The sequence below is a fragment of the Oxyura jamaicensis genome, chromosome 26 (assembly GCF_011077185.1).
Source record: "Oxyura jamaicensis isolate SHBP4307 breed ruddy duck chromosome 26, BPBGC_Ojam_1.0, whole genome shotgun sequence".
In the NCBI taxonomy this organism is placed as follows: domain Eukaryota; kingdom Metazoa; phylum Chordata; class Aves; order Anseriformes; family Anatidae; genus Oxyura; species Oxyura jamaicensis.
Genome location: NC_048918.1, coordinates 6,478,448 through 6,500,613, shown reverse-complemented (window position 1 = coordinate 6,500,613; position 22,166 = coordinate 6,478,448). Strand labels below are relative to the sequence as shown.

Here is a 22,166-nt window from a genome sequence, read left to right as displayed (position 1 = left end):
GGGCGAGGCCTCGGCGCTGCGCCTCCTGGGGGGGGGCGGCCGCGGGGCGAGAGGCGCCGGCTCGGCCGGGGCGCCGCGGGGGGGAGACTACGGGCCCCGGCAAGCCCCGGGCGAGGCCTCGGCGCTGCGCCTCCTGGGGGGGGGCGGCCGCGGGGCGAGAGGCGCCGGCTCGGCCGGGGCGCCGCGGGGGGGAGACTACGGGCCCCGGCAAGCCCCGGGCGAGGCCTCGGCGCTGCGCCTCCTGGGGGGGGCGGCCGCGGGGAGGACGAGGGGGGGCGGTGGCCCTCTGCTCCCGGCGTGCCCCGCGCGCGGCCCCGCCCACCGCAGAGCCGGGCCCCGTCCCTTTGTGTGCGGGGAGCGGCCGCCATCGCCCCCCTTTGTGTGCGGGGAGGGCGGCCCCGGCCCCTCCCTCCGCGGCGCTCTGCCCCGGCGCGGCCCCTCGCTCCCCCCCGCGCTGCCGCAGCGATGTGCTGCCCGCTGCCTGCACGCGGCGGTCTCCGCTCGGCGCGCCGCTGGCAGGGGCTCCTGGCGCCGCCCCTCGACGGAGCTCGCGGCTCCGGCGGCGCGGCCACCATCTTGGTGCGCGCCTCCTGGGGCTGGCGGCGCCCCGAGGCCGTCGGTGTGGGGCGAGCTTGGTTCCGCTCTCGGCTGGGTTAAAAGCGAGCGCAGGGCCCTTCCCCGAGCTCTGCAGCCGTTAAAGAAAGCCGATCTCTGTTTTGCTACTTTTTTTTCTTTGCATTGACGATACTAAAAGCATTAAAATGGTATTGGATTTTTTTTTCTGTATTTTTTTTTTTTCTTAACGTAGAGGTCTTCAGTGATCTAGTAAATATTCGGTAGCTGCTATCGCTGCTGTCGTATTTTGGTTGGGGTGTTCGAGAGATCGTACTCGGTACTTTTATCTGATAATCACCTCAGAAGATCTGCAATAGCGTTATCTCCCAGTGTCATCCAGCAGCTAAGCTGTGAATTAATAATAATGCAAAGTTTTATCTCTGTTAAATGTAATCATATATAAGAGGTGGTTATTTATAGAAGCCCTTGTGTTAGTTCTGTGAAATATACGTTCTCACAGATACATACCTGTTTTTGTGAAGAAAATGAGAATCAAAGCAGTGTCTAATTTTGCACTCTACTGCTAGGCTATATAGATTTCAATGTATGAACAACTCTGTGTGACTGTCAACTAGCAAAATCTAAATCAGAAAGACTCTAAGAACAGGACTAATACAGCTCTGTCTCTTGCCTTTGCACTAATCTGTTCATCTGTAAATACAGAAATGTGGAGTCTGGTGTGACATAGGGGCTGGACAGTTGCTCAGGGTGTTTACCATTTGGAGGAGCATTTATAGTAGCTGAATTAAAAAGTAAAGAACTCGAGCAGATGCACACACCTATTTTCCAATTTTTACTTGACTTAAGCTTGGTTCATCCTTCTGCCATTGTTTTTAATGGCTTAAATGTAGTAAGCAAATTTGTTACTGAGTCAAACCTGCTCTTAAGGGAAAATTTTGATCTTTATTCCATTACCTGGCAAAATCTGTTTTAGTCATCTTTGGGCAGACAGGTGGTGTTCTGATTGTTCTATAAAAACATAATACATTCCATGCCCCAAAAGTGTGAAATGTAATTTGATCTAATTGGTAGCTCTAGTAGAGCTCTAATAATATTAGTCTAAGTGCGAAAGAAGTGTTTTAATAATAAGATTATATGTTTCTCTGCAGTTCCCATGGTGTGGTGTGTGCCTGCTTCGTTTCTGTTGAACTTGGGGGATGTTTGTTTTATTGTGAAAGATTATGATAAATGTTGCTTGAATCTTGTAAAGAGGAGTGTGAAAAGTCTAGTGATTGTTATTTTTGCACTAGCTGTATGTCTTCTTATTTCATTTTTTTTTTAATATAGTTCAGTCCTTCACTGCAAACCTTTTATGCCAGATACTTCTTTGTACTTGGAGTTAGATTTCTGCCCTAGTTCAGTTTCATCTTTAGTCTCTTGTGTATAAGTAAAGGTATGACAAGAAAGCTTAATACAGACCAAAGTTGTTCTGAGTGATGGCTAAAAGAGTATGTTTTATATGGAGGGGAGGTCGCTGGAATATAAACTTCTGTGAAAACCAGCTGATGAATTCGCATACATCCTTTGTATGCTTTTGAAGGTTCAGAGTGTTTATCTGGAGTGGCTGACTTCAGTCAGCATTCACTGTGGTGTTAAAATGTCTTTCCGTTCATTTAAATTCATGTTTTTTGTTTTTAAGTGGATGGTTCCAGCTTCACAGTTTGCAAAAGGAAATTCAAAGCTTCTTGTAAAATGAAAAAATGAGTTTCTCACTACAGTGGGGAAATAGGCTTTGTCCATGTTTTTGTTCATTCATTGCGGAGCTTGTGAAGAATTATATGCTCAGGGGATTCATGCTTTTAGATTAATTTGTAACATCCTAGTTTATCCATCGATTCACAGCTGTGTTGCTTCTTAACAGGAATTATGTGCAAAAATCTCCACTCCCCCTGTTGTTTTATTTATTTACTAAGTAAGTAACAAACTCAAATCAAAGCTTGATTTTTTTAATATTATTTTAAAAGTAGTTGTCTTCATAGGCTTTCAGTTTTATGTGGTAGGTGGCAGTCTTGTCTAAGCTGCTTTCCTGTGAAAACACAAAGTGGTACTGCAGAATGCTAGGAGAGAAGGGTTAATCTAGTTGCTGTTGGGGAGAGGCTTCTGTGTTATGTTATCTATACAAATTTTCTATATTTCATCAACACTTTGTAAACAGGGTTTTAAGAAGGCCGGAGAACGACTCTGTGGTTATTTTACAAGCTGTGCCAGCTTGTATGGTCTGTGTCGAATAGGCATATAGCATCTGTAGGAATAATTCAGAAGCTTGTTTATTTTCATACAAAGCTGAAGGTGGTTTAAGGGTTTTGCTGGTTCTTGACTTACCTTTCAGAACAAAGATCATCAGGAAATCCTAGTTCATCTCCTCTTTGTAACATGTGACTATTTTGAAAGTGTGTGCAAGTTCTTGTTGATTAATTATGGGGCTGCACCCATATAAGGTTATTGATAGCAATATTAGGACTACATCGTGTATTAAATTATGCTGATATTCATAAAAAAAATGTTGCTGGGACCTTTCTTGGAATGTGTAACTGCATCTGAAGAGTTTAAAATTAGAAATAGCGTATCACTGGCTTGGGATAGAGTTTCTTAGGAAACCAAAACTGAAAATGGGAATGCCAAATACATCTGTAAGACAGCTTTTCCTAGGGTGGATCAAACCTGTAGCATTAAGGTAGAGGACATGTGCCTATTCATAGGAACAGCTAGGACTGTATAGTTTCTGTTTGAGGTATTCTTAGTGTGTGTCTTTTCTATTTCCAGTATGAAGTGGAACAGAACAGAATTTACCACCTGAAACTGCTACTTCAAGTTCAGATCAGGAAAAGAATATACCACATCGTAACAACAACTCAAGACCAAAGAAGAGGAAACTTACACTGAAGATACAAGGCTTGATCTGAAACCAGAAGTTTGTGCCTACTCAACAGCTTCAAAAGAGCACGTCCCAACGCTGCTAGTAGTCTTTGTTTTCTCCAGTGCTGTATTGAAACTGCCCAGGGCAGCAGCACTTGTATTCTTTATTAGCTCGATAGATCACTTTCTCTTGTGTGCTCTCTCTCTCTGTCAAATAATAGCAGTCTTCATCCTTTGAAACTTCGTGCTGAAACAGAAGAATCGGCTAGTACTACTGAAAGTGCAATATTTGAATATCACTGCGAGGTTGGTGCATGTGCTATTTAAGGAGTTACATTCTTTCAAACTTAATTGGAAACAGGTTATTAGCAGAAGGCTATTTTTTTTGTGTGTTTTTTTTTTAGCAGTTCTGTCACTAGGTTGGTTTGGTTGTAGTATGATGAATTCATATTACTTGTGTTATGGTTCTATTTAACAGTAGCTGTTTTATAACCTTAGAGATCTGGTTATTAATATTTCTCTATTCTAGTAAAAGTGTTGTGTTTTCAAGCTTTTTTTTTATTATTATTATTCCCAAAGCTACTAGTTTCCTCAGTTTGTGTAATCTCTGTTTAGCTTCCTTTCCACCTTACTGCACGGTTGTTTTTTCTTCCTCTAAGTACTTGCATTGCTGAACTATATTCATAGTTCTTACTCTTGTTAATTGACTGATTAGCTGTGTTAAAAGTGGGAGTGAGCTGTTGGGAGTGAACAACACAGAGAGCTAGTTGTGGTCCAGTATATAACTGTTATATTTCAAGTCTGAGCAAGTCTTGTTTGTACGTTAATATCTTGTAGGCTATTCCTAGAAGTTTCTTAACAATTCTGTGACTCCTGGTAGATGTTTCTCAGAGAATTCTATGACTCCTGGTAGATGTTTCTCAGAGAACAGTTTTATGACAATAATTCCATCGGATTTTATGTTTTTATTCACTTATCAGAATTGGCGCATGTAGGTGTTTTTGTTGCTGTTTTGTGCTCTGTTACAGCATTGAATATGTGGCAATATGACGAGCATCTGGAAAGACTGCTGACATGTTATGCCATGCCTTTCCCTCTACAGCAAATCTTACTGCCACCCTGAAGATTATCTCTCTCCTTGAACTGAAGTTGTCAGACTTTAGTTGATCAAAGACCCACTACGTTGCTTTGTGCTAAAATGATAAATTCTCCTTTAAACCCAGGGTGTTCAGATGGCATCGTGCAATGATGATCTTTGAGCAAGAGATAATAGATAGTATTGTTCTAACAGTAAGCTATGCTACACTGAACTTGTTTTTTAGGTAGATTTCTGTTGTTTTCTGTAACTGATATACCTTTAGTCGTAACCCATTACTTAATGTCTTTGCCATTGTAGCAGGGGATGTATGTGTGTTTGTGTACTCAGCCTGTACTGGAGATGTGAAAAGACCATTTTATCCATGACTAACAAAAAGCATTCGTCACACTGATTTGAGCTTTCATAATAGGCAAGACCATCAACCCATTCTTCTGTGAAAAGGTTTAATAATACATCATGTTCCCTTCCCACAGCCATCTTGCGGTACTAATTTAATTTTGAAAAATATTTAAAACTTTAGGGTGGCTTAAGGTGAAACACATCAGCTGTTGTCTTCCACAGGGGCATTTTCCTTTCTATGGAATAAATGTCCTAGGGGTTGCCTTATTCAACAGATGAGAGTTCATATGTGATGCTGGCAGGGAGTAATGTGCAGCTCTTAGCAGATCGGTATAGTGCTTTTTTTAATTAGGTATTCTGAGAAAATGTGTCCTCTAAACATAATCTACTGCATGAAAAAGGTGCAATTCCTGTGGTCTTTGTCCATTAAACAGTTTAGTCTGGACATAAGGGAAATACTTCTTTGCTGGGAGCAAATAATAACATTGACACAAGGTCACCCAGAAAGGTGGTGGAACCTAGGTCACTGGAGGTTTTCAAGACTGAGCTAGACAACAGGATGGCTACCCTCATCTCTTGTTGGCAAGAGGCCTTTGGGGAAGAAGGTAGACTGGAGTTTCTAATGGTTCTCTACTGGGGACGTGTCTTTGATTCAATGTATTTTCAGATCTGTTAGTATTTTACACCTAATTGACCATGTAATAGTATTTATGCCAGTTATCACAGTTTCAGGATACCCCACAAACCTTGACTTCTCATTCATAACTGTAGAATAGGAATGCAGTACTGATTAAACTTGATTGGGTTACTGCTTGTCTGTTACACTGTAAGTTACCACACCACTCTTAACAGACAGTACTGCATTTTTTGTCTTGTTCTACAATACTTTATGTAACACAGTACATTACTTAACTCCAAAACAGTATGAATGCTGTGGCAATAAAATTCATCACTAATTTGCTTGCGAAGCAGCTGTTCATGTAGCAGGTACAAATTCTGTTTGATATTTGTAAACTGCAAGGTTGTAATGTTTCCTTGCACTGGTGCTATGGTTCCATGTTGAAATGCAATGTCCTCATTCTCTTGAGGTTTTGACAGTTATGAAGTATCTCTTTTTCTTTTGGAAGCTTTTGTAGACATTTTCACATCAGAATGACACTTGTGCAAAACAAAATGAGTGAAAATACCTCTTAGGTTTTGGTATAACATCTTTTTCAAGTGGAACTTTAAATAATATGTAAACAATAGGATGAAGGTGGAAATGTTCCAGGAAAAATAAAACAGCATGGGTTATTCTTAACAGTTTTACCATTAGCTATTACCAGCGTTTTTTTTAGAACCATGTGGGAACCGTGGTTGAAAGCTGACTTCTGCTGAGAAGATGCTGTGTACAGTGGCATGAGGACTGAAAAGAAAAATTTTCATTTTTCTTTTGAGGGTCATAACTCTGTTCATTCTTATCTCTTGTAGTTGTTCTTAGTTAATTACTTTAATATTAGTCTTGCTTATTAAAAAAAAAATCTGCCCAGTAAGTTCACAGCAAGTGTTTTTCGGTGCTTTTTGATCACGTTTAAACTGATAGCAGACAACTTTTAAGCCGTGCTATAGCTATATCTTTTTAATACGCTGAGTAACTAGATACTTACATTACCGTAAGAAGCGTGACCATTTTACAGGTTGCTCAGGAGTTACCCATCTCCAGCAAACATGTAGTAGAGTAGTTTTGAATCTCTTCTGTTCAGTGCAGCAGAGAGCAGATATAGTCTGATTCTGTAAAACCCTCCAATACCCTCCAATTTAAAAATGCACGTTGACTGTTGCCTGTGTGTTTTTTTCCAAGTGGTGTTTCTGGAATTACAGTATTTGAGGTGATACATTTCAACTGATGTAATTGCTAACCTGTAAATGGGAATAGGTTTGCTTTAAAAATGACACCTCTTCAGCACAACAAAATTCAGCAAGTTAGTAAAAAATTCTGAATATTTCAAGGTTGATCCTGTGCCTTGAAAAGAAGACAAGTTTTCATGGATGTAAGTTAATTTAACCATTCATTAAGGCTTTTACTTTTTCAGTTTAATGATGTTTTCAAGTTTTTTCAGTCTTTCCTGCACTTGACATTACTGTACCACAGAAATGTTAGCTTGAGGTTTAATTCTTGGTATTTCATAACTGTACAAAATCTTTAAACACTTAAAACCATTTTTTTTTTAGTATAAAAGACTCAACAGACAAAGCAGGGACAGACTATACATGGATAATGAATCTCGTACTATTGTTTCATAACTTGTGTTTTCTTAATTACATGTTCTATTTGGAAGAACAGATGTTTTAGGCATTTTCAGGCTGTCTGATGTGAAATGGTGAATGTAGGAGTGCTTTCTCTGAGTTGTACTTAGGAAAGTCATAAGCTTGTTTTGGTCTAAGCAGGCTTTATTTCAGTGTTTTATTTCTGGCTATTTTATGTTGCCTGTCTGAATTTAAGAATTATTGTTTTACAAGAGCTTGACAGTTTTGGAATTCTTAGTGTATTTTAAAAATGTTCATAGTTTGCCTGTTACAGTAAATTCCACAAGCTGTTGTGTTTCTTATTCTGTTATATTAGTATGGAGAGACTTAAGTAGCATATTTTTTTATTTTTTATTTTTTATTTTTTCCTGCTTTGTTTTCTTTTGTACAGATGAGCTTTGATCCAAACCTTCTCCACAACAATGGACACAACGGGTACCCCAATGGTACTTCGGCAGCACTGCGTGAGACTGGGGTTATAGAAAAACTGCTGACCTCTTATGGATTCATTCAGTGTTCAGAACGGCAAGCTAGACTGTTCTTCCACTGTTCACAATATAATGGCAACTTACAGGAGCTCAAAGTAGGAGGTAATTAGGCAGCCTTTTGACCAAGCGAAGACCAGTCTTTACTTATGGTAGAAAACCTTTTTATCTTGTGGCATTAACAGATGTGTTCTGTTGCTCTTGATGGGCTAAAAATATGATTGAATTAATCTCACACTCCTGGTGAAGGATCTTTACTATTAATACAAATGTGGCTGTTCTAGAAAAAGGTGCAGTGTTAAGTCAAAGTTGCATGACTAAGAAACAAGTGCTTAGACTGTGTAAGGCTGTGCCTCGCTTCTTCTTTTTTTTGTAATAATTTGTTTTAAGATTGTTGATTGTTTTGCAGAATAGGGAGATTGCCACTAATTTATGTGGCAATTAAGGTTATAAACTGTTTAATAACAATGTTAGGTAGTCTGAACTCCTTCAGTGTGAGGTCTGCTATACAGTGAGCAGGAGGGAAGGGGGGAGGAAGTATTGCTGGCAAGCCTTTACAGTGGAGTAGTTCTTTAGCAAAAGGGGTGAATAAGCAGAGAAGTAACTGCAAACATCATATCCTTCTACATAACAAAAGTACCTGAGTTTTATTTTGTTGTGTCGAGGTACAGGTAGTGAATTATCAGATGTAACCATTAGGGGTTAAAAAAAAAAGTCTATGATGCTATTACTGTGTTTGTTTTGTAGATGATGTTGAATTTGAGGTGTCTTCTGATCGCCGAACTGGAAAACCAATTGCTGTTAAATTGGTGAAGATCAAACCAGAAATATTACCTGAAGAGCGAATAAACGGACAAGTTAGTGCCTGTGATAAATGTCTGTTTTCAATTCACACAGTTTCCATCCTTTACTTCAGGAATGACAGATTCACTTAGTATGCACATTAACCGCATACAGTATTCAGTTATACTGAAATCTGTTTTTGTTACTCTGGTAGAAATTCAGAGGTTTGGTATGACCTGTTGCTTTGCTCCAAACAGTTCTTCAAGTCAACAGGTGTTTTATAAGCTTGAAACGTTACAGCAGGGCATACCCTGTTGAGTTAAAACTAGAAGTGCATCCTTGCATGTATAATAGAGGGTACTGAGATTCATTCTGTTTTCAACAATGTTGCTCCTGAAATGACTAGCAATGGATTTTTTTATTTTTTTTTGACTGGTAGGTTGTGTGTGCTGTTCCTCACAATTTAGAGAGTAAATCTCCAGCTGCCCCGGGTCAGAGTCCAACAGGGAGTGTATGCTACGAACGTAATGGGGTAAAGCTTATGTATTTTATTTGAACTATTGACTGATCCGTCACTGGTCTATGAGCAAAAATCTGATAAAATTGAGACAATTGATAGTCCTAAGAACTGTAGTCCTTAGAAGGGAAAAAAAAACATACTTCGGTAATTGCTACAAGCAGATACATTAATTGTACAGCTTGCTTGCCCACCTGTATCTGTGGAGAATTTAATATAGAACCAAATAGTTTACTAGTTTTTCAGTTTTAAACTGAACAAAGCTTGATTATGTAACGTTCATGTATTCTTAGTTTGAACTTTGAAAGTTTAGAAATTGACATTTAAAGATAGACATGTACATATCTTTCAATTTAAGTTGCTTGTTACGGACTTCTCAAAACAACACTGGAAAAAAGTATGTGTTTGCATGCAGCGTTTGATAATTTTCAATTTTCTCACTAAATTTCTTTAATAGCAGTTACTGTCACTAAAAAAATGTTAATCATTCTTTGAATTGACTATTTTGCAAGTAGAGTAATATTAGTCAATGTTAATTTACAGGAAGTGTTTTACCTGACTTACACCCCGGAGGATGTTGAAGGAAATATTCAGTTGGAAACAGGAGATAAAATAAACTTTGTAATTGATACAAATAAACAGTAAGTTGGTATTACAATTCTGATCTCATACTTCTCTTTTAGTAGTCAGGCAGTACTTCATGCCTGTTCTAAGAGCTGAAATGACATTATGAAATAAAATCTTATTTTTTCTCCAGTTTAAGTGTTTCACGTTTATTATGTCTACTTCTTTCCTCTAGTACTGGTGCTGTAAGTGCTCGTAACATTATGCTATTAAAAAAGAAACAAGCCCGCTGTCAAGGAGTAGTCTGTGCCATGAAAGTAAGTGATGCTTTAGCTTCAAAATATTACTTGAAGATTAAATGCTTTTCTGAAAAGTGGTAGTCTAAGTAAATTCAATACATTAAGAGCTATTAAGAGTTTGGAGGTGTGAAGGTCAACTGGGTGAAATGGTTTAAATATCTTTGATACTTATAACCTCCTTGAAAACAAAGGAACTCCTGTTTGTTTCCCTTAATATATTTATTGTGGTAGTCTAAGCTGTATGTGCTAATAAGATTGCTGTACTGGGATGGCATAATCTTTTATTGTGTTTTCTAGAACTTGTAAAATGTTGTATTGATAAGAGATTTTGCAATTTATTTAAAAACTTTGTTCTGTTCTTAGGAAGCCTTTGGATTTATTGAGAGGGGTGATGTCGTGAAGGAGATATTCTTTCACTATAGTGAATTTAAAGGTGACCTAGAAGCCTTACAGCCTGGTGATGATGTGGAGTTTACAATCAAAGACAGAAATGTAAGACGAAATCCAGTAAAAACTGAAGATGAGATCCTAGGGTGCAATTGGACATCTCTGTTTTCTCAAATTCGCTTGTAAAAAGAAGGGGGAGGGGAGGAAGTTCATAGGAAAATAATCTGTTGCTGTACCACTTCAATATTTAACTAACTTTGTGCTTTTAGGGTAAAGAAGTTGCAACAGATGTAAGACTGCTGCCTCAAGGAACTGTTATTTTTGAAGATATCAGCATTGAACACTTTGAAGGAACTGTAACCAAAGTAATTCCAAAAGTACCCAGCAAAAATCAGGTGCATTTCAGCATTTAAGTTTGTGAAATAATGTATTGGTTTTCAATCAGAGAAAGCTCCCCTTTTTTTCTGTAACAGTCTACTATGTAAGCATCATGTCAGAGTAGAAGACTGCTTAACTTGTAAAAAACACTGACAGCAGTCACAGTAAGACATCTTTCTAAAGTTTGTAAGGACCAGGGATTAGGGTAATATATGACAGTGTACCTTGTGTGCAGTGTGTGTTGTCTTTTAATCTTTCAAATACTTCCAACTGAAAAATGGGGACTTTTTTTTTTTTTTTTTTCCCTAAGGGTGTATCTTAAAGGCAAAAGCGTAGTGAAAAGGGAAGAAAATATGGCTTATGGATTCCTGTGAACAGTTAATGATTTGTTTTTGTTGTTGTTTTTTTGACAAAGATGACTTGACCTTTAATGTTTGGCTTTTAGGGAAGGGTGTACATGAAACCACTTCTCTTAAGTGTTTAGGCCAGTCTGCATTGTTGTTTTGGGTTTGTTTGGATTTTTTTTTTTTTTTTTTGTGCATGTGTGTGCGGAGCAGGAGTTCCTGAACACTTAACAGGAAAGCCTCTTGGAAGTGTGGTAATTATGGTTACAAACTTAATTCTTAAAATTGATTCTCAATTTATTTGGCAATACATGTTTAGTACTTCAAAAAACAAACTTGTATTTTGGTGTGCACAGTAAAATTGCAAATTAGAAACGTTATAAGTGAAGCCTTGTGGGATAGAATCAAGCAGGCATTTGGTGTTGTCCAATACATCTGTTAGTATTAGTGTTTCTGCAAACTACTCTGTTTGCAGGAAAGCTGAAGTCTGTGGAACTGCTGATTTCATAGGTAAGAGAGAAACTAAAATTCTAGTAATGCCACTGTAATCTTTGGAGCAGTCATTGAGACGTGGTGCTTTCCAACCTCAAATGTAGAAATGAAACTGTGCTGATTAAGTGTTTTCCCAAGTGCTTATATAAAGTTTTGAATGCTGAGCTTTGTAGATGAACTAAACTTTTGTGTTGCATTTTTCTGTCCACTAGAATGATCCATTACCTGGCCGCATCAAAGTTGACTTTGTGATTCCTAAAGAACTTCCATTTGGAGACAAAGATACAAAATCCAAGGTGACTTTGCTGGAAAGTGACCACGTTCGATTCAATATTTCAACAGACAGACGTGACAAACTGGAACGAGCCACCAATATAGAGGTTCTCCCAAATACTTTCCAGTTTACTAATGAAACTAGGGAAATGGCAAGTATCTATTTTTAAGTCTTTATTTCTTGAGGGGAAGAAATGAAGGTGAAAACTGGGGTAGTTGTCTCAGTAACGTAATGTGAAAATCACTGTATTCATCGCCTTTTCTGAAGTCACATCCTCAGATGTACTCTTCCAAGACTGTGCTTAAATAGTAGAAAATCCAGAATTAATGCTGTACACTTCTCCTTTACAAAAATAAAAAGTTAACTACTCAGTAAATGAAATTTTATAAGAAAAGTGAAGATTACAGAATCACAGAATAGTCTAGGTTGGAAGAGACCTCCAAGATCACCGAGTCCAACCTCTGACCTAACGCTAACAAATCTTCCACTAAACCATATCCCTAAGCTCTACATCTAAACGTCTTTTAAAGACCTCCAGGGATGGTGACTCAACCACTTCCCTGGGCAGCCTATTCCAGTGACTAACAACCCGTTCAGTAAAGAAGTTCTTCCTAATATCCAGCCTAAACCTCCCCTGGCGCAACTTTAGCCCATTCCCCCTCGTCCTGTCACCAGGCATGTGGGAGAATAGACCAACCGCCACCTGGCTACAGCCTCCTTTCAGGTACCTGTAGAGTGCAATAAGGTCGCCCCTGAGCCTCCTCTTCTCCAGGCTAAACAGTCCCAGCTCCCTCAGCTGCTCCTCGTAAGACTTGTTCTCCAGACCCTTCACCAGCTTCGTAGCCCTTCTCTGGACTCGCTCGAGCACCTCCATGTCCTTCTTGTAGCGAGGGGCCCAAAACGGAACACAGCACTCGAGGTGCGGCCTCACCAGAGCCGAGTACAGGGGGACAATCACTTCCCTGGACCTGCTGGCCACGCTGTTTCTAATGCAAGCCAGGATGCTGCTGGCCTTCTTGGCCGCCTGAGCACACTGCTGGCTCATATTCAGCCGACTGTCAACCACTACTCCCAGGTCCTTCTCCGACAGGCAGCTTTCTAACCACTCATCTCCCAGCCTGTAGCGCTGCTTGGCGTTGTTGTGCCCCAGGTGCAGGACCTGGCACTTGGCCTTGTTGAACTTCATACCGTTGGCCTTGGCCCATTGGTCCAGCCTATCCAGATCCTCCTGCAGAGCCTTCCTTCCCTCGAGCAGATCGACACACGCACCTAACTTGGTGTCGTCTGCAACCTTGCTGAGGGTGCACTCGATCCCCTCGTCCAGATCATCGATGAAGATGTTAAAGAGGACTGGTCCCAGTACCGAGCCACTAGTGACGGGCCTCCAACTGGATTTGACTCCATTCACCACAACTCTCTGAGCCCGGCCATCCAGCCAGCTCTTAACCCAACGAAGTGTACACCAGTCCAAGCCATGAGCAGCCAGTTTCCTGAGGAGAATGCTGTGGGGGACAGTGTCAAATGCTTTACTGAAGTCAGGGTAGACCACAGCCTTTCCCTCATCCACCCAGCGCGTCACTTTGTCATAGAAGGAGATCAGGTTCGTCAAGCAGGACCTGCCCTTCGTAAACCCATGCTGACTAGGCCTGATCGCCTGCTTGCCCTGCAACTGCCGCATGATGACACCCCAGATAATCTGCTCCATGAGCTTCCCTGGCACTGATGTTAAACTAACAGGCCTCATTGGCCTTCTTGGAGTGGATTGCTAGCTGGTTATAGCAGACACATCAGTAACCAAGTCTTGAACAATTAAAACTTTCATGGTCTGAGTCTAAGTAGGTAATTCATGTTCCTTAGGAAAACTGGAAGAACTTGAGGATTCTCTGGTACAGGCAGTGAAAAGTCATAAGAATCGGGGGAGATACTGTGTTCAGCTTCTGAATGTTGGTCTTTATGTTCTTTGTACAACCTCTGCCTGAGATTCAGGCAGAAGGATCCTAAAGAACTAAGTTCTGTCATGTGCAGAGCAGCTCTTGATGGGTGACAGTGACTAATATGGATGTGCAGGTCAGTATTAAAGAATATCTCATTCCTGTAAAAAGTGCTGGAAAAAACTAACCTGTGCATGGGTAGCAGTAATATCAGGTTCTTTGACTGTAGTCCTTGCTATTGGCTTACTCTTCTTTTCTGCTTCACTTTCTACTTTATATGAATAAGAGAGTGAGCTGAGGAATCTAGGTAAGTGGGTTTTGCTTGAATTTCAGGTTGGCTGTAACCATTAGCACTACAGTTCGCGGAGGAGTGCATATACAAAGAAGTGTTTTTTTTACGCTTGGAGCTTTACATTCAGATTATTATGTAATCTACAGTTTTCTTACAGGCAAATGCTATGTACTTGTAGTAAAACTAACTGTCCCTTTGGTTATTTTCAGGGTGTGATTGCAGCGATGAGAGATGGCTTTGGCTTCATTAAATGCGTTGACAGGGATGCTCGTATGTTCTTTCACTTCAGTGAAATTATGGATGGAAACCAACTCCATATTTCTGATGAAGTAGAGTTTACTGTGGTTCCTGTGAGTGGTACAATTTCTTTGAAAACTAAAATTTCACAAAAGTATTAACATGCAGACTGTCTAAGATAAGATGTCTTATTTATCTTGTTTTTCAGGATATGCTGTCTGCCCAAAGAAATCATGCTATTAGGATTAAAAAACTTCCAAAGGGCACGGTTTCTTTCCACACCCAATCAGATCACCGTTTTGTGGGCACTATAGACAAAGAAGCCACTCCAGCAAAAGCCACTAGCCCAAATAAAGGCAAAGAGAAGGTAGTATGCAAGAAGCAGCAGCTGTGCTGTGTTTCTGGCTTTGCAGACTGAGGCTGCTTCTTTTAAATCTGTAACTGAGCATTCTGGAGCTCTGGTTATCCTACATAAATACGGAATGCATTGAATTGCTAATGACAGCACTCGATGAAAACCAATTCCTGTGAAATAAGATACTAAAAGCATAGTTAATGATGCTGTGGTTGAGGGTAATTTACAAGTACTTGATGAGAAGAGCCCTTCTCTACCTGATACTGCAGAACATGCTAGAATTGGTTGAAATTAAGGTTATAAGACCGGAGAAGTGCCTCTTGTTTTTGTTCCGCTGCTTTAAACTATGACAGAATAATTAAACTTTCCATAAATACTTCATAGGAATAGTATCTTTAGAGGAAAAAAAAAAAAAAAAAAAGTAAATTCTGGCTCTTAATAGACAGGATTATGTCATTTAAAGCCTGTGTTTTTTGATCTTATTCAGAGTTCATTGTTCTGTAATCCTCACCAGTTGCCGCAATAGAAATGTGGCTCAACTGAGCAGTGCTTAAATTATACGTAGTAAGCTTGTTTGATAACAAATAAGACACTAATTGCTGAAACCTGATGTCTTGTCTTTAGGAAGCTGAGGATGGAATAATTGTTTATGATGACTGTGGAGTAAAACTGACCATTCCTTACCAGGCCAAGGATGTGGAAGGATCTGCTAATCCACAGATTGGAGATAAGGCAATATAACTAAGTATACCTTTGGGGAATACTTTTTTTGTGGACTTCAAGATGAGAGCTTCTCTTTGCCTTGTTACTGAATTTGTTGTCTTCCTTAAATGAAGGACAAGGCACCCAAAGAGTCACCTGTTTCTTTTATTCTGGCCTAGGTTTGAGTGGCTTAACCTTTCTATGGCTAAGAAAGTATATTCTAAAATCGGGTGACACATATACAAAAACACCATCTTGCTATGTAAATTACACATTTTATAAGTAAAGAATTCTTAGCCTTGCTTTTAAAGACCCTGACTCCACTTGTGAATAATCAAGAGGAGGTTAGCATGAGATGGATGTTGAAAAAGCACAACGTTTCCTTAGCAGCAAAATGACCAGGGAAGTAGTGGCTGGGGAAAAAGCTGATAGATCTGGAAGATCAGCCTGAAAACTTAATGTTCAGGAGCCATGCAGGAGCATTGCAGAAAGGCAATGATTACTGCTTTTAAAATTATAAAAGGAGTGAACCAAACTACGTACGTGCTCACTGTGGGCCACTGGTGATGTGTGGTGCAAAGAGGCAAACCATATAAAGGTAGGAAACTTTATACTTAGTAGGCAAAAGAAGCAGAGTAGTAGAGGCTGGCTCACTTTTCAAGGTGTTACGCTGTGACTCTGCCATTCTCTTGAATGTAATAACTGTCAGTGACTGACAGATGTTTCTGGAAGAATAGTGGCTAGAAGATGGCTTTCCTGCAGAACCTATATGTTGATTCCAGCTACACAGCCTTGAAATTAGTTGTTTGGGTTGTAGGATGTTTTTATGGCTTTTGTTGTTGATGACTTTTGTCTGTAGTATTGATATGCACCTCTTGAACAGGTTGAGTTCAGCGTTTGTGAAGTGAAGAGAACTGGTCTGCAAACAGCTGTTTCTGTCAGAATGCTTGGACGCAATTACAGTTCCAAGAGGCTTTTGGGATATGTGGCAGCCCTGAAAGATAACTTTGGATTTATTGAAACAGCTAATCATGATAAGGAGATCTTCTTCCACTACAGGTGAATGACAATCCTTTTTGTACAAATGACTGTTTAACCCTTTTGGACCTCACATGGTTATATGCTTAGATTTCTCAAGTTCCATTGATTATCTCTGCTGGACTGGTTCAGGCTTTTCTGTTAGTCGATGTTCTTTGATCTAGGCTTCTGAATACAAGGCCAAGAAATACAGTTACTGAATAGTGTATTTGAAAAGTTTCGCTTTCTTGAATGAGTATTTCTTGAAAATGTGAGATGCTGAGTCAATTAAATGGATTCTAATCAACCTATGTAAATGTTGGATGAGCACCACTGTTGTCATGTAACTAAAGGAAAATGGCATATAATTCTATTCCTGCAGTGAGTACTGTGGTGATATTGATAGCCTGGAACTTGGAGACACAGTTGAATACAGTTTGTCAAAAGGCAAAGGAAACAAAGTTAGTGCGGAAAAGGTGAACAAAACACATGCAGGTAAGACTCTACCTGGCAATGTTTGCCTTAAAAAGGCCCTTAAGAGGTGCTGATAGTTAAAGTTTGCAATTCTATGTGGAGAAACCTGGTGGCAAAATTAGCCAAATTAGTAATTCTAGTTGTGCTGTTGCTCACAAAAAAAAAATAAAAATAAAAATAAAAATGCAGGTGTGGGTATTAAGGATTTTGGGGTGCAAAATGCATGCTTAATCAATATTGACTGATTAAAGGGAGCTGGGAATGCAATGGCAGGAGAAGTAAAATCCTTCAGCGTGCTTTTTCAGATTCTGTGGTCTCTAGCTTCATGAGAAGCTGATATCCTTCAATTTCTGCTCTTGAACTGTCAGCGTGGACTTGATTAGAAAAGCTATCGCTCCGTATTGCTGAATTAGAGCTGTTACGGTGTTACGGTTTTACTGGGCAATCGTGCACTGTTGTAGGCTTGTTCCAGTGCAAACTATAGGCTTGTGGTCAGTATGAATCAGTCACTTTTTATTTTTAAAAGGAAGTATGTCTAGAATATCCTGATTCTTGCACTGTCTTTTCAGTGAATGGTATCACTGAAGAAGCTGATCCAACTGTTTACTCTGGTAAAGTAATTCGTCCTTTGCGGAGCGTAGATCCCACACAAACTGAATACCAGGGCATGATTGAAGTCATGGAAGATGGTAAGACTTACTGCTTTTACCTGAGGCTTGCTTTTAGTATAGTAAACATAGTCCTTTAGCTAAGGTAAATTATAAGTATTTTCTTCACAGATGCACATGAAATGTAGGAATTTAATAAATTACGTATAGATTGTTGAGGATTATATTCACACTACTAAAATTACAGTAAAAGTACTATTTCTAATACTAGAAATAAGTTCTAAATGTCCTCAGGTAGGCAAAATGACTCTTAATTACGTCATGTATGTTTTCTTCATCAAGGTGAGATGAAAGGGGAGTTCTATCCATTTGGAATTGTTGGAATGGCAAACAAAGGTGACTGTCTGCAAAAGGGAGAGACAGTTAAGTTCCAGCTGTGTGTGCTTGGCCAAAATGGGCAGACAATGGCTGTCAACATCACACCATTCCGCAGAGCCACAGTGGAATGTGTGAAAGATCAGGTGAGCGAACACTGCTCTGAAGGCAAGATGCATGTGTTTGAGTTGGCATACAGCAGATGAAAACCTGCTTCAGCATTTGAACGCAGGAAGTACGTTGTGCACAAATGGATTGCTTTATACTGTGTTCTAGTGTTCTAGGGACCTAGGCTTATAAAACGCAGTTACTGATTTGTGCAGTGTCTAACACGGCTTTAATAATGGTTAACTAGTACTTCATTTGGTGCTAATCCTTCAGTGCTAGTGAGCAGCAGTTCCTACTGTGGTTGATTCTGAGGAGCTACTCTGTCCTGTTCCTTGAGATGTCCTAGAAACTGATCTGACTAGTTTCTGCTGAACAAGGCATTAAAAAGTGTTTTTTTTTTTTTTTATGCCTAATCTGCTACTAGAAGCTTTTTCACAGCATTAAGCAGTTGATGATTGTGATCTACTCTGAAATGTGAACTTTGACCTTTGTCCTAGTTACTTGCATCTCAGAATAGTTAGAGAATTAAGTGTTGTGAATGCTGTCCATTTCTATAGCTATTCCACAGCATTAAACTCCAGTTACTTATGGAGAGGCCAGATGGGTTTTGCTGGATATTGCTTTATCATAGAATATTGTGAGATGGAAGGCACCTACAAGGATCATCAAGTCCGATTCTTGGCTCTGTACAGGACCACCCAAAAAAAACAAACTTTTTTTTTGTCTGTCACTGGTATTAAAAAAATGGCTTCTACTATGTAGTTTTGAAGGTGGTGTCTTAGAAAAGAATATGCAGCATTTTTTTTTTTATTTTATTTTTTTTCTCTCAGTTTAATACAAATGCCAGGACTTGGTCATTTTTCAGAACTTGCTTATAGGCTTTGGGGTTTAAATGTGCCTTTAGAAATGCCAGAGGAGTGGCTTGACTTCCAGAAGTACAGAGTTCTGTTCAATATAGAAGTTGCATTTCCACTTCCATTGGGCTCTTCAGAGTCCTGTTTTTTTCCTTTTTTTTCCTGTAAGTTCTTAAATTGCAATAATGTGTGTTGTTGCTTCTGTTTGGATCAAGGGGAAAGAAATAACCGTATGATGTGTTGGTTTTCAGTTTGGTTTCATTAACTATGAAGTGGGTGACAGCAAAAAGCTCTTCTTCCATGTCAAAGAAGTTCAGGATGGTGTGGAACTACAGGCTGGGGATGAAGTGGAGTTCTCTGTAATCCTGAACCAGCGCACAGGGAAATGCAGTGCCTGTAACGTGTGGCGTGTCTGGTGAGGATTTAAAATTACTGTTTTAATCTAGCAGACTGCCTGCATCAGTAGTAGAGTGCACGCTACTTCTAAATTGGGCTAGCTGTTCCTAGAACTGGAGCTCTGAATTGCAGCTGGCTTCAGTGGGAGCCTCTCATCTGAGAATACCAGCACTTGTAAGGCATGCAGTACTTTGCAGCATCAGAATTCAGCTTTACTTAATTGTAGATAGCTTGTTCTGCTATTACTCTCTTAAGAAGCTCCCCCGCAGCAAGGACTTGGACACAGTCTTCTATGCAGAAATGAATGAATTATAAGAAAACAGATCGAATTCTTTATGAATTTCCTGGACTATGGCAATTTATGCTTTATGCATAGCACTTCCACCTGTTCCCTAAGGAGCAGGTGTCTTTCACTTCTAAATGAGAAACAAAAAAAAGTGTTGCTAGTCTTTTTTGACTAGGAGATAGGGGGATTATTTTGGGGGGAGATAGGTGTTTGATTTTTTTTTTTTTTTTTTTTTTTTGCTCTTGAACAACTAAATTGTACCATCTTAATTTAAATGTATATTTTGCTTAAGCTTGAGAAATCTTCCTGTTGCCATGGAAGTGATAATATTTAATTTTTCTTTCCAAAGTCTGTTCTCATTGTCTTCAGAAAACTATATCCTGCTACTATGAGCTGGCAACTCACAAGCCTTTTATTGGTGTAGTTAAAGGCAACGGAAAAGTAGGGAGTAGGGAATACTGTCACGCGTGCATTAATTGCATTAATAGTAACTACATAACCCTTACCGGAGAAATAACCCTTTTGAGAATGAGAATACTGTTTTGATCTACTGCTGTTGCAGTCTAGTGGTGTTGAAGTAATGGTTTTGAGGCAGACATCTGCGATGTCATCCAGAAGGTCTGCTTTCAAACAGGACAGATTATGCTAATGACTTAATATGGAAAGTGGAAACTACTTTGAACTACTATGGAAATTCAGTAGTTCACACCACTTCTGGGAATTTATCAGTACTCTGTGTGGTTGCCTTTGTTACAGTGAAGGCGCTAAGGCTGTTGCTGCTCCACGACCTGATAGACTTGTTAATCGTTTAAAGAGCATTAATCTGGATGATGCCAATGCTCCTCGTCTAACAGTTCTTCGTCAGCCCAGGGGACCGGATAATTCAAAGGTAAGTGAAATATAAAGCTGGCTTGCAGAATAACTTCAGTTTATGTTTTAACTTGGATAACATTCTCTGCTACTGGAAGTCTAAACTGTTTGAAATGTGGTGTCCACTTTAATTCCATCACAATGAGTCTCCTGCTGTGTGAGATTAGCCTATTTTGGTAAGAAGTTGGGGACACTACTCTCTGTTGTACTTTCATGTATGCTGTGGTTTCAGAAGAGCACGTGAAGTCTTGTCAACACTTGATTTACAGAAAGAAAAAAGTGTCTGGAATCTAGGACTTAGGAGGGTTCTGGTTTTAATTTGTAAAGAGTAACCCACACAACCTTGTTTTGTTATTGTCTCTGTTTCTGAAGACAAATGTGGTGAATTAGAAATGTTCTAATGCTTTACATGGTTGGAACAAAACAAGTTTGCCTTAAATCATGGTGCTGGACCTTAAAAAGCTTTTCTTTTTTTCTTGCAGGGATTTGGTGCAGAGAGAAAGATCCGTCAAGCTGGTGTTATAGACTGATCAACAAAGCCAATACCTGAAGTACGACTGAGTGGTGGGGGCTGGTGAAGGGTACTGAATATCTCCCTATTCATCCCTTCCAAATTTTAAGAAGCTATTACACCAGTTTTAACACCTTCTCATGTTATGTTTAAAATAAATTTATGAAACCATTTTAAAATTATGCACAGTTGCATTCTGGAGAACTTAAGGTGGCGCCTTATAGTATCACATTTTAGAAGCTTGTTTTGAATGGTGCATTTAACGCAACTGGTAACTGCAAATCTACATTGCCTATGTGAGTAAACATTATAGACAGCTCTACTCTGGTAGACCTTATGGAATTCTGCACTACAACTATCTATGCTTTCTTTGTTATTTTGGCCAAGATATTTTACTATGCCTTAGTACTTGATTGCATTGTATCTTTCCTTCCAAGTGGAAGTGGAAGGCTCACTTCTGCTCGCTCTGCTCAAATTCTGAGGACCATATGAGGGTGGAATAAGTTCAACTTTATAGAAAATCTGTATGAGCATTCAGATAACTTAAGTTGATGGCCAGATGTTACCGTGTTTTCATATTTCATTTAATTTGAGTTCTTTAGACAGCAAAGTTGTGTTAGAGCTCAGTGAAAGTCTCTTTCTGGGATAGACTTATTTTTGTAGTGTTCTGAAACACATGCAGTGCAGAATTTCATAAGGCTGAGGTGTGCCATCAGTGTGGTAATTTAAATATATTTAAAACAATGCACAAATTTGCTGCTGCTTAGAACACTGCAGCTTCTAAACCCAGTTTCTTTTACTGATTTAACTTTACAAAGAAAGAAGTTGTGCCTGAAGTGAATACCTTTTTTTTCTTCTTTGCAGCCGGCACCCAGTGTACTGTAAAAGAATAAATACTTAGGCTTTCCATAGCTGTACTGAGACTTTCATCAAGGTGAAATAGTTGATGTCTGTGTGCTTCCCCCGCCCCCCCACCCCTTCCCGTTTCCCCAGTCACACTTTATCAAGCAAGAAAACTGAATGATTGGTCTAAGTATTACTTTACCAAAAAGATCAGGAGTTACTTTCTTTGAATAGAGGGCAGTACTGTGTTGTTTTTTTTTGTTTGTTTGTTTGTTTGTTTTTTTGTTGTTTTTTTTTTTCATGTTACCTCTATTCTCAATTTAGGGTTTTCTTCTCTGGGAGATGCATTATCTTTGTAAAACAAACATTGCTTTCTCCAATTTTTTTCTGTTAATGGCAAAGAATGGAAATAGAATAAAGTTTTACTGATTTTGAGACAAGCCCCTCCCGCCTCGCCCCTGTCTGTCCCGGCGCGGGCCGCGCCCTCCGGGATGGCCGCCAGCGTCGCGGGGTCACGTGGCGGGGCGCAGCGGCCGCTCTTCCGGCGCCGGCTGCTGACGGCGCCGCGGGGCCGGAAGGCGGAAGGCTC

The 22,166-nt window shown here is 39.7% G+C and overlaps 1 protein-coding gene across 3 annotated transcripts in view; it reads left to right on the top strand.

The window, feature by feature from the left end:
* The window catches only part of CSDE1 (cold shock domain containing E1), a 27,502-nt gene extending 5,485 nt beyond the window's left edge, over nucleotides 1-22,017 (top strand). The window contains exons 1-20 of one of the 3 annotated variants that reach the window (XM_035346837.1): nucleotides 1,136-1,159; nucleotides 3,379-3,777; nucleotides 7,587-7,785; nucleotides 8,428-8,537; nucleotides 8,903-8,995; nucleotides 9,524-9,621; nucleotides 9,780-9,861; nucleotides 10,207-10,335; nucleotides 10,500-10,625; nucleotides 11,657-11,869; nucleotides 14,151-14,291; nucleotides 14,387-14,545; nucleotides 15,158-15,265; nucleotides 16,119-16,294; nucleotides 16,635-16,747; nucleotides 17,296-17,415; nucleotides 17,677-17,855; nucleotides 18,923-19,086; nucleotides 20,110-20,242; nucleotides 20,706-22,017. In XM_035346837.1, the coding sequence (XP_035202728.1) occupies nucleotides 7,587-7,785; nucleotides 8,428-8,537; nucleotides 8,903-8,995; nucleotides 9,524-9,621; nucleotides 9,780-9,861; nucleotides 10,207-10,335; nucleotides 10,500-10,625; nucleotides 11,657-11,869; nucleotides 14,151-14,291; nucleotides 14,387-14,545; nucleotides 15,158-15,265; nucleotides 16,119-16,294; nucleotides 16,635-16,747; nucleotides 17,296-17,415; nucleotides 17,677-17,855; nucleotides 18,923-19,086; nucleotides 20,110-20,242; nucleotides 20,706-20,753 (2,391 nt within the window). In that variant the 5' untranslated portion in view covers nucleotides 1,136-1,159; nucleotides 3,379-3,777 and the 3' untranslated portion in view covers nucleotides 20,754-22,017. Of the gene's footprint in view, nucleotides 1-1,135; nucleotides 1,160-3,378; nucleotides 3,778-7,586; nucleotides 7,786-8,427; nucleotides 8,538-8,902; nucleotides 8,996-9,523; nucleotides 9,622-9,779; nucleotides 9,862-10,206; nucleotides 10,336-10,499; nucleotides 10,626-11,656; nucleotides 11,870-14,150; nucleotides 14,292-14,386; nucleotides 14,546-15,157; nucleotides 15,266-16,118; nucleotides 16,295-16,634; nucleotides 16,748-17,295; nucleotides 17,416-17,676; nucleotides 17,856-18,922; nucleotides 19,087-20,109; nucleotides 20,243-20,705 lie in introns of those variants that run through there. The other 2 variants (XM_035346836.1, XM_035346838.1) reach the window with 2 other exon arrangements.
* The last annotated feature ends 149 nt before the right edge of the window (nucleotides 22,018-22,166 follow it).